Source organism: Trachymyrmex septentrionalis, unplaced genomic scaffold (genome assembly GCF_001594115.1).
Source record: "Trachymyrmex septentrionalis isolate Tsep2-gDNA-1 unplaced genomic scaffold, Tsep1.0 scaffold11, whole genome shotgun sequence".
In the NCBI taxonomy this organism is placed as follows: domain Eukaryota; kingdom Metazoa; phylum Arthropoda; class Insecta; order Hymenoptera; family Formicidae; genus Trachymyrmex; species Trachymyrmex septentrionalis.
Window position 1 is genome coordinate 3,471,987 of NW_017304228.1, and position 12,122 is coordinate 3,484,108.

General features: G+C 31.9%; 1 protein-coding gene across 2 annotated transcripts in view; it reads left to right on the plus strand.

Annotated features, from left to right (window-relative positions):
• Nucleotides 1-12,122, plus strand: part of LOC108750699 — a 30,433-nt gene that overhangs the window by 15,750 nt on the left and 2,561 nt on the right. Inside the window, exons 2-7 of one of the 2 annotated variants that reach the window (XM_018490366.1) lie at nt 6,388-6,631; nt 7,175-7,374; nt 7,813-8,016; nt 10,212-10,439; nt 10,984-11,309; nt 11,708-11,842. In XM_018490366.1, the coding sequence (XP_018345868.1) occupies nt 6,388-6,631; nt 7,175-7,374; nt 7,813-8,016; nt 10,212-10,439; nt 10,984-11,309; nt 11,708-11,842 (1,337 nt within the window). The remainder of the gene's footprint in view (nt 1-6,387; nt 6,632-7,174; nt 7,375-7,812; nt 8,017-10,211; nt 10,440-10,983; nt 11,310-11,707; nt 11,843-12,122) is intronic. The other variant, XM_018490375.1, reaches the window with a different exon arrangement.

Sequence of the window (12,122 nt, forward strand, 5' to 3'; positions counted from 1 at the left end):
GTGCAAATGTACAAGTTCGTTTGCTATATATGCGGCGAACACTGAATCTGATCGTATGCTGATATTTGGCACAGTCAAGAAAGGGAACAAACGGTTTACAAATACAAACATGAATGTCCCAATATTCGCAATTGATGTTCGTTCAGCGTTTGTTCACTGAATGCATATCAGCTTTAGATGGTGAATTTTCTCGGTATTGTTACGCCCGCAAAAATTATGTCTGTAAAAGTACGAAACGAACACTCAGCAGGTCCCGTTGCAAAGAGCCATGGTCGGACCTCGCCGTGACGTACCGTTAACCCTGCTCCTCCTCGTTTGCCATCGTAATCGGTCATCGTTCACTTAATCCGCTTCTCCCAATTAGGAATGTATGAGTGATCGTCATGTCACGAGTTGTCGATCTGTTACGAGGAAATGATCATTCTCCAGAAACTGTTACTGCGAATTGTAAGCTTCCGTTATAGTATATATAGTTTTCCTAAGATAAGATTTCGCTATACTTTTGTAACGTGATAACTGTAACTCGGAAAAAAAAGTAGATTCCTAACATCTTCGCACATGGGATCTCTTCTTGTAATTAGTTTAGTCTCGGGTCAGTCCCATTAAAAGGAAAGGCGGTGAATGTGGGGCGTCTTGTACACATGATACCTTTCTATGAACACGTATCTCTGATAACAGATTTCACACGCGGCACTCGAGTGTCGAAACTTCGACCGTGGCAGAGCAACAATGCCATTGTTCGACATTAATAAGCAATGTATGTATGTACTCGGATTAAGTTAACGCGAGTGAAACAAGCTTTAATTAATATTTCCAGCGGAGAATCCTCGGAAAATATATTATAAATTATATGATACTAAACAATTAACATTAGTGCTAACGATTTGTTGACATCATACTTCTTCGTTCTCGATTCAATATAAATCGATAAAAGATAATTTATTATTAATAACGAAAGAGAAGTTCGAGAAGATACATATTATTGAATGGTTCTTCCCAGCTCGTGCCATGTAATTACTATGAGTTAATTACCGTGAGATATACTAGTATTGTGCATAATACTGCTGTGTGCATTTATCAGATAAATTTAATGATATTCTTTACTAATGTCTATTTCTACCAATGTATTTAATCTCGACGTAGATTTAACTTACTCTTTTCCTAGGTTAAAGAATCATAAAAAGAAGAAATAAAAAGAATACGGAAAAAATAGATTGAATAGTAAAACTAAAACTTGCTGAGCGAGTTCAACATCTGTAACTGAAAAGATTTACTGGTTCCGCAAAGAAATTATAGTTTGTAAGCAATTATCAGTATGCTAATTTAGCTAATTCCTTGCTGAAATAAAAATTATAATAACAACATTATAGTAACAACACTGAAAGAAAAGATTGGCTGCTGCAATCAATTAAGAATGCTATGTCATAATTTACCATCTATTTTGCTGCAGCAGCCAATCTTTTCTTTCAGAAGATAATGAAAATTATTAATGTAATAAGTTTTCTTTATTACAGCAGCAAAAATATTCGCCATCTTAGTCAGTACGTTTTGTTAAAAATTTTGATCTATATATTTGATTGATTTTCATATAAATAAGTTATCTTTGCTGTATTAAAGCTATTATTATACAACTAATATATAATTACCTATAATCACTAATTTATTATAAATTTATTATAAATTTCTATACAACTTTGCTACTTTAAAAAAACAAGTTGTAGATTTGCTAAATCAATTATTTTAACAAATCTTTTTTCCGTTGAATCAAGATTAAAATTAATCTACATTAATAGAAACAAACATAAATCGCTGATTTATTAAACTTTCATGCGATTGAAAGAGTATAGTGGCATTTAAAAAGTTCTATTCTTTTCAATGGATTTTTTAACTTAGATTTGGATTTTTGTAAGTGAATCCATTCTCTCGTTTCTTATTTCAAGTAAAACAATTATGATTATTTAGGACGTTGATTGCGAAAGTGAATTAGATAAAACGTGATCGTGTGGTTAAAAAAGCTAGAAGCAACAATGTTTCCACAGATTACTATAAATAATATTAAATAATATTACAATCATACATTTTTCTAAAGAAAAGTAAAAATTTTCTTGCTTCTATTATAGAGCTGTTTTAAACCACTTTAGGACATTCTTGTTTTTCGCGAAGAAATATTATAGTATTTTATCAGAAAACGATAATGAATGTCACGTAGATTATTGAAATGTTGTTGCAGACAGTATCTAGTTCTTCTCTCCACCTTCGGTATATCCGTGATTTCCCTTTTTCACCGCTCTCCCTTACTCGTTTATTTTGTGGAGCAACTTTAGTGAGCAAAAAGTCGAGCGGCACGCTCGCCTAAGTGACCGTCGTACGACGACTGGTACTTCTCCGACCGAGATCTCCCAGAGGCCTTTCCGATTTTCCTTTTGTCAGTTTCTCCGTTGCAAGACGGGTAGATCAGTCCACTGGCATGGATTCTCATGCCTCTCCGTCTCGTTTTTCGCAAAACGAGTATCAGTCAGCGAGGATTAGTGTCGCTTTATTTTCACGCGATGTGATGATCATGAGAATGTATGTAAATTAATCTGCCAACTCATTCCCATAGCTTCATTAAGCAGCTCGTACCAGACGCCTAGTTCCCATTCACTCCGATATGGAGACGACACTTTGGGCCGCTTCTTTTACCTTCTACTCCGAGGTAGCACTGGTCAGAACTGGGTTGTAAGGTCAGGATATGTTCGCCGACCCAATCGCTAACTACTTGGCTTGCAAAGAGACGGGCATTAACCCTGTCCAAGACGGTAAAGAGTAAAGAGACTATATAGAGAGATGACCGAGTCTGCGGTTCGTCTGGAAAGCATCCTCCGGAATATTTGAATCCGGAATAACTGAGTATGAAATTTTATAAAAGTTTTATGTCTTCTCCTTTTACTGAAGAGTACACTTAGTTTACCACTGAAACCCGTTTACCTTTAGCCGTTAATGGAGAACTATGTATGTCTTGAGAGCTTTGTCGAAAAAAAAGCTACTCCAAGTTGGCCAGCGGGGTTTGTCATTAAAAAATAATGTGGCAAAAGTGGGACGCTTTGTATGTACGTGACGTGACATAAAATTTACGCGTAGTCATTGCAAATACATCGTTCGAGACAGTACGCTAAGAGGGTTAAAGTGTCACTATTTTCCAGTTAGTTCGTAGCAATCTATTGTACGCGACAGTTCACTTCCTGTTTGTTTTATGTTTTGAAATATATTGGAAAAAATCAGAAATTGCTTATAGCGTTATTAAAAAGACATTTCAATCAAATGGGATGAACGCTGCAGTTTCGCATCGTAAGAATCTGACGGATAAAGAACGATTTAGGACGACGCGAATAATAATTTTCATCGCTGACCGTCGCTAACTGTAAAATTATCTTAAAATTGCGTAGGTATCCGTATATAATGTCATAGATGCGTTGGGACTCTCCGAGTCATCTTGAATGATTATAGTATTCTTCAAAAGAAGGATGGGAATCATAAAATTTAGTTAGGTATTCTTCTCTTCGCGCGCAGAAAGTGCATATGATATGATACTATCTTAACCATCTTGAAGAATACAATAAAATTCACTTATGAATAAACATAAAGTGTTTTAATTTTTCACCGTAAATCCCTGACCCGTATATTTTTAGCATATTTTTCTAGCGTTATAGACAGTTAAGATCTTTCAATGAATTTTGCTGCGGTATTGTTTTTCATCTTTCTTTAGCGGTGTATTACACAAATAGCATTTGATGAAACACAGAACAATTATTGCAATATGCGTTTTCTAATTCTATATATTTTACTTTCTCTAGAGTATATTATGGGGTTTTTTATATGTATTTTCATATTCTGGATAGAAAAACTATTATAAATTTTTCTTCTTAGTTTTCAACGTGATCTCATCATTGTATCACGTTTAATTAAAATCGATCTATTACTTCATAATAAGAATAATAATTAGCAAATACATTCTTGGCGAACTATGTCATTGAATATTAATAAATTTAATGTTCATAATTTAATTTTCATAAAGGCTTTAACAGCTCCAATTCTCTTACAAGGTCAGACTCTGTTTATTCACTTATTACTATTTCGAATTATGATATCAGAAGCGAGAAAATACTCTAAAAATTTTGCAAAATTTTTATTGTATTCTAATATAAAAGTACGATTCAACATAAAACAGCATTTACAATCGATAAAACCGTCTTGTAAATATATTAAAAACTTCTTTCTTGTTAATTAATTAATAAATAACCACTTATCTGGAAATAAATTATGCATATATTAAAAACGAAATAAACTATAATATGTTTACAGCTACAACAAACTATTAAATTAATAATATTAAGTGAAAATCGATCGATTAAATTAATAATGTATGAAATAAGAAGACAATTTCCATTTTATAAATTTATACCATTGATTAAATATTGTTTTTATTAAAAAATATATTTATTCAAATATAATTTGGTACATTTTCTTGTTTCTGACATCATAATCTGAAAAAGTAGTGGTGAGTGAACAGTAGCTTTAATTACAGTCGTACATTCGCTGTTGAACAATTAACTGTCTTCTGTTAACATTTTCAGTGGTATCAAGCTGTGTTTGTAAAAGGGAAAATATGGAAATTACCGCGATTTAAATTAAATACGCTTACAATGACTTTAATGGCACGTTTACTGACACGCACGACCGCGGTTGCGTGTTCTGCTAGCTACAATTCTTTATCGATCATTTTCTGTAAATTACACGTTATATATTATAAATTGTCAATAAACATATAAAATTCATCACACTTGTTACGGGCTTTTAACATTGCTGTAACGTTCTTGAAGTAAATTTTCAATGACTTAAATAAGGTATTATTATTATGCTTGCCTTTAGCAATCACTATTTAACACTATGTGTGACATATGATTTATTTTTGTCATTTATCCGTCGTTTTTATCAACTATTTTGCAATCTTTTCTTTTGAAAAAGAAAAATAAATAAGCTTCTTTAACTGAAACTCAATATTAAAATTCAATAATTATCATTCGAATCGTTTCTTCAGTTAAAAATAGCTTCGGATCTAACAAAAAATCTAACAAAAATGTGAACTTTTAACGTTACTGTTCAAATAAAAGTAATGTCCAAAATAAATTTACAATAATTTAAGTAAAATTTCATTACATTTTTATTTTAAATTTTTGTCAAACTATCTCTCTCTCTCTCTCTCTCTCTCTCTCTCTCTCTCTCTCTCTAATACCGTATAAGATGTACTACTTACTTTATTACATTAAAATAAATCTTTACGATTTACCCGATTTACTTTTATCAACTTTGCAATTTCTATTCTGAAGAAAAGAAGTAAATAAACTTCTTTGTCTGAAACTTGTTTGTTAAGAAAAAAAAAATAGCTTGAGATCTAATAAAGATTCTGTTACGGTTCTTTTGATATCACTGTAACATTCAAAGTAGATTTACAATGATTTAAATCAAATGTTATTATATTTATCTTTAGCAATTGCTATATAATACTATGTGGAACGCATTATTTTATTTTGCGATACTAAAAATACTTTTGCGATTATTTATTTGCGATTATTTCTTGCTTCACCCGATTGTTTTTTTGTAATCTTCTCTTTATCTGATTGCTATTTTGCAATTTTCTCTTCTGTAAAAGACAAATAAATAAGCTTCTTGGCCTAAAACCTAGTTCATTAAAATTCATCAATTACTTGAGGCGTTTGTTAAGGAAAAAAAAACTTAAACCTAACAAAGAACCGCAAACTACAGGCATTTGTCAATGCCTTTATCTGATCAATATCTTATCTGCTAGGAGTGTGCACCTGCTACAGATTGTAATTGAATTACGGGACTGGTAATAACAAAATTGGTATAATAATAAGCAATGAAGCTTAAAAGAGGGAATACCTATTATTTTATCAAGTGTAAAATATTGCCATAGCGTTCCAGGAAATTGTTATTCAGGCGTTATACTAATAATGATAGCGGCCGCGAGCCATGAACCGGGAAAGCCGTTACAAGTATTCGCACAAATAACGTACCGAAACGCTCTTTAACCATTGAATAAATTTTACTTGAATTTACAAGAATTAGATATACTCTTTCAAAACGTTTTCAACGTCTTTCAAAACTAAACATACCCTTTCAAAACGTGATTGATAAAATAATTGATAACGCTTAATTTCTTGAGATCCAATTTCTAATAACAAACGATTCTTTAATTAAATAACTTTCTACAAAAAGTTAAAATTAATTCTGTTAGCTAAATTTATTAACATAAAATGACGCAAAACAAAATGTATTATGAATCTATAAATGTTATATGTATCTTTTCATTATGTAACAATATTTTAGCAGAACCCGTTGCGGGACAGGTGTTCTCGTCCTCCGATGAAAGTTTGGACGAAAAGAACGACGCGGAAATTTTTCGCGCTGTCGTCGAGTCAATGAGACAATGGATGCTTCACAAAAGGGTTAATCACAGAGGAAAAAGAGAGGTGTCCAAGGTTTGCTATGAGGACATCGGATGCTTCGAGGATACTGGACCCTTCAGTTATTTGGAGATGCTACCGTCACCGCCAAAAGACGTCGGAACTAGGTAAAAAACACGAGAAATATCTGATAGTATGTACAAAAAAAGGTCCTAGTTGACACCAACTAAAAGTGACATAACATTAATATTATATTTTCGCACTCAATGATGTAACTGTTATGTAACATCATATGTTATATAGCCTTAGCCAAAAGTATTACGTACCTGTATTTTTTTATTTATCTAGAGTTTTTTTATTTACTTACTTATCAGTTACCGGCATTATACGTAAGTTTAAAGTTATTTCTTCAATTCAAAGATAATTCACAGTAAATGTCGTAATAAGTCAAATTTTAATTAAAACATTAAATAATAGTTAATAAAACGCCTAATACTTTTGATCAAGATTGTGTTACATTTTATTTAGTGTGAAATTACAATATAGATGTTATATTACTTTTAATTGGTAATCGACTAGGGTGGTGTAAACTCTGTTAAGGAAAATATCTGAGATTGTATTACGTGATAATGTGTGCGTGAGATCATATAATTGCGATATAAAATATTTTTATTTTAAAAAATTGTGTAATTGGCATTCTCTTTCGCCAGGTTCCTCGTATATGGAAGTAGAAAGGCAAGATCGATCCCTATGGAAGTGCCCGCCGATAATATAAATGATAACGTCCGCCGTGCCATAGACCCTAATCTTCCAACCAAAGTAATTGTACATGGATTTGGAAGCGATTGCAATCATTTATGGGTTTACGATATGCGATCCGCGTTAATGAGCATCCACGATTGCAATATAGGTACTTATGTAACAAAATTTACGTAACTATTTTAATGGCTCGTGTCCAACCGATCTTAAAAAACAAAAACCTGGCCCACATCTCTTAATGCGTACAAGAATTTGCAGAAAGTTTAACGGTAAACGTTGCCTCTATATTTTTTCTAACAAAAAAAAAGTACTATTTTATAAAGTCTATTAAACATTACAATTATTTGTCAATAAATTAATTTCCTTTAATAATAATAATAATGCAATAGTGAGACTTGTATAATAATATATTTATATTATATGTATAATTATGCTGTTTAGGCGTAGATTGTGAGATTATAATTTAATAAATTCACTAATGTTTACTTTTTAATCATAAGTATATAGTTATCAAATAATTACGGTCTTACAAGCATACATGTAAATGTTCTTTTCGTTAAATGTTAACTGCATAATTACACACTTCTAGTTTGCGTGGATTGGGGACCTGGTAGTGCCGTACCAAATTATGTGAGGGCAGCGGCCAACACACGATTAGTTGGCCGACAATTGGCAAAATTAATTCGTAGTTTAAACGTGCCGCTGGAAAAAGTACATTTGATAGGATTTAGTCTGGGAGCGCACGTAGCTGGATTCGCCGGTGCTGAGCTCGGAAATGTCTCCAGAATTACCGGTAAGTCAAACATTTCATACGTGATCACTGCAATCTTATCGTAGAAAATTTTACGTAAAATCGAGTTTTACGTAAAATAAGTTTTACGTAACTCGAAAGATATTTAAATAACAACTCTTTCGGTGAAATTATAATGTATGCAAATCGAACCTTTAAATAGGCGAAATCGAGACGAAGTCGATTGGCACAGTTTTTGATAATAACTTCAGAAAAAGAAATGGATGTAAGATTTTTAAACATTATATAATACATCTATATACCTTAGATATTAAAAAATATATTATCTTGACTACATTATCGTACATATTGGCAAAATACTTTCGAGAAGCTTGAAGAGAAAAAAAACATTGCATATATTTCAAGGCCAATTATGTATTTTAATAAAATTTTAATTGATATTTATAGGTTTAGTGTACTTTAAATTAATATATACATCTGTGTTTAAAGTTAACGTAATTATTTTCTTTTATTTCAAAGATTAAAATTCGAATAATAAGATGTATAACTTAAAATTATGATTGTAAACAATTTTTCACAACATAGTTAAAAAAAATTAAGGTCTACTAGATTCGCGGATACTATAGATTAGGATTGAACTACTTTTATCGGCTATTTTTATCTATTATAACAAATATATATTTTAAAAGCGATATATTTCTTAATTGCGCATTTATATCGTGATGTGATTTTCAATTTATTATACGTGTCGCATTTGCAACAGCATCATCTCTCCTACGACATTAACTCAGGTCATTGTATTCATTTGTATTTGCATTGACTTGAATTGTCAATGATAATCTCCGTGTAAATTTCTTGTGTGCAAGACATCTCGATGATCGCAATCTGGCCAATCGAGCACAATCTCTGGCGTATAATCGATTATTAGAGAGTAACTGTAACAAGGTCCCGCTCTCGACAACCATTTCCATGCATTTAAATGCTCGCTGCATTCTATGCCTCTTACCTCGACACGCGCTGATGCCTTTTGATCGAATACCAATACGGTGAATTATCGATCGTGAGTTTTTTTCACTAATTGTAGGTACCATACTCGGGTTTCTTCGGGTTTCTTTTTCCAAATTCGGGAATTTGGACAAAATGGGACGAGCATTTCTCAAATTTTAAATTACACTAGGAAAAATGTTTTATTTTACAAACTAAAATTTTGCTGTAACTATAAAAATTTAATTAAAATATATCGAACAATAATTGTTATAAAATATACTGAATAAAACTATATCTTATGCAAAATAAACTGTTCAGTTTGTATGAATAAATTTTTTTGTTATTTACAAAGCAGAAAAATGTATTTCATAGAAGCAACTAAATTTTTTCTTACATGTGTAAATAAGAAAATTGGCTATTTAAAAAAGTGCCTCAACTACGCGGTTTTATTAAAAGCACTAAATTTTTTTCCTAGTGCAGAGCAAATGATATCCTTCCGTTAATCATACGTTTCACGCTATTTCACATAAGTAGAAATAGCAAAAAAGTACATAAGTACAAGTCACATAAGTAAAAAAGTTAGAATTAAGAAACAATCCTTTTTGTAATTTGCACCTGATTCGCTGTCACGAGTATTTCATCAACTTCAAGCTTCGAATTGTGTTTTTATTTAGTCATATCTTTTAACGTTGTTCTCCTTAATATTTTTTATAAAGCTTTAATAAAGAGAAATTTATTTTCCAAACTTGAGAAATAATTTATATACTCTTTCATCGCCATTTCACGCTTTTTCAAGACTACTTATTCTATGTAAAGCTTTTTTTACAATTTTTATCCCGATTCCATACATTCACCATCGCGAATGTAAATGAATAGCCGATTACGCGCGACGCGTAAAGTAAAAGCATTATCTATAATAACTCGCGCACCTGTAGGAGCAACCGGTTGATATTTTTACGGTAAGCGTATTTACTATATTACTTTAATAATTTAGCATCCGAATGCTTATCCATAATGCTGACTGCCTCTATTGGAAACTGAAATGAAATTTCTCTTAAAATGTGATAGCAATCTTTGCGAAAATGATTGCAGAGGCATCAAAGACCGTTACTTAGTACAACTTTCTAGATCAATAATAGCTCTCTATTTTATATATTTTTATGATCATTATTTTAAGCATTAATAATGAAAAACTTGTAGATGAGAATTGGAGTAGATGAAATACACATTCTGTTTTCGTATGCCAATAGGATTGGATCCCGCAGGGCCACTTTTCGAGTCGCATGATCCGAGGGTTCGTTTAGATGCAACGGATGCAAATTTCGTCGATGTTATTCACAGTAACGGTGAGCAGCTCATCTTAGGTGGACTCGGCTCATGGCAGCCCATGGGCGATGTGGATTATTATCCGAATGGTGGAAAAATGCAAAGCGGATGCTCGAATATTTTTGTTGGTGCCGTTTCTGACATTATTTGGTGTAAGTTCACCTTAGGTATATCGCTATAAAAAATATCTACAGCTGACACGTCAGAATCTCTCACACAGGACAGTTTTGCTGAAGTATCTATAAAATTTTAGTTAGATACAGATCTGAAAAGAACTTTATTAGATCATCTAAATAATTATTTAGCAATTTTAAGCATGATAAGCAATGCTGTAAAATATTTTATCATTCTTGAGAAAGCAGTTTGAGCTTTCTTCATAATTATTTTCATAGTCCAACAAAATTATTTTCATATCTGTATCTAACTAAATTTTTTTACTTTAGCAAAGCCATCCTTTCTGTGCATTTAATTTTTTGTTATTCGAGTTATAATTATGCTATCATGATATCACTCATAAAAAAAAAAAAAAAAACAAATATGTTTATTTTAATAGCATTTTAATAATTCAAATTTGCAGTAAAACTATATAATATAAAGATATAATTAAATGGATTAAATAGATCCAGCATCAGTTTCGGAAGTTAAAATATAAGGTGATGAATCTATATTATATATATAATAATGTAATCGTAACAGCGAGTGCGGTCGAGGGCAGATCGTTGTGCAACCATCGTCGGGCGTACAAGTTCTTCACCGACTCCGTAAGTCCGAAATGCCGATTTCCAGCGTTTTCCTGTGAACAAGGGTATGATGGCTTATTGAAAGGTGATTGTTTTCCCTGCGGCATGGACGGTACGGATCGACCCTGCGGCGACATGGGTTATTACAGCAACGAATCACCTGCCAGGGGCCAGCTTTACTTAGTGACGAGAGACGAGGAGCCTTTTTGCGCTCATCAATACCAGATCAAGGTCTATAATAGTCGCAGCGAGAGATCCACCAAAACTTATGGCAAGCTTCAGGTGAGCGTCCGAGACGAAATCTTTCAGCAAGTAGCAAATAGCTATGAGGATTCTACTTCTCTGTTTCACGGAAAGAACGAAATTTTTAAGATCACTTCAGCAACATTGTTCTTTTTGTATACAAATTTGTCATACATTCATATAATTTACTGTTAATACAATATATATATTTACACAATTAGAAATTAGAAATTATTTCTGTTCTATTCTATTTTCAAGTAAATAAAAAATATAGAAATTAGAAATTATTTTTGCTTTACTTTTGCTGTAAACAGCTTTCACGAATTTTATTTTTTTAGATGGTTTCTTCGTCTTATTGTTAGATCGAAAATAAAAGTGAAAGTTCTAAAATCTTTTTCATGTGGCAGGTGTCTCAGTATCTTATGGATTTCTTTCAGATTGCACTTGTGGGAAAAAGTTCTTACAATGACACGTTTGCGATGACTCGCAAGGATGAAGAACTTTTGGTAGGAGCCATTCTTCAAAAAATCGTTGTACCTCATCCTGCGGTCACTCATCTCGAAGCGATCGAAGTAAGTGTATTGATTATATCGATGTATTAATTATATTTCCATATTAAGAGTTAAATTTCGCGACACAAGTAGTAATTTTATATCGTTGCATAACTAGAAATTACTTGTGTTTTATTTTTTGCTGTAATTACATGAACACAGACTCTTAGTTAATATATTTTCTTAGAAAAATAAAATATAAAATTCTACTTTAATATTAGCATAACTAAATGTTAATTTACATTTGAGATGTCAGACATCTTATCGAAATAATCCATTAATCTTGCGTTCTTATGCCAAT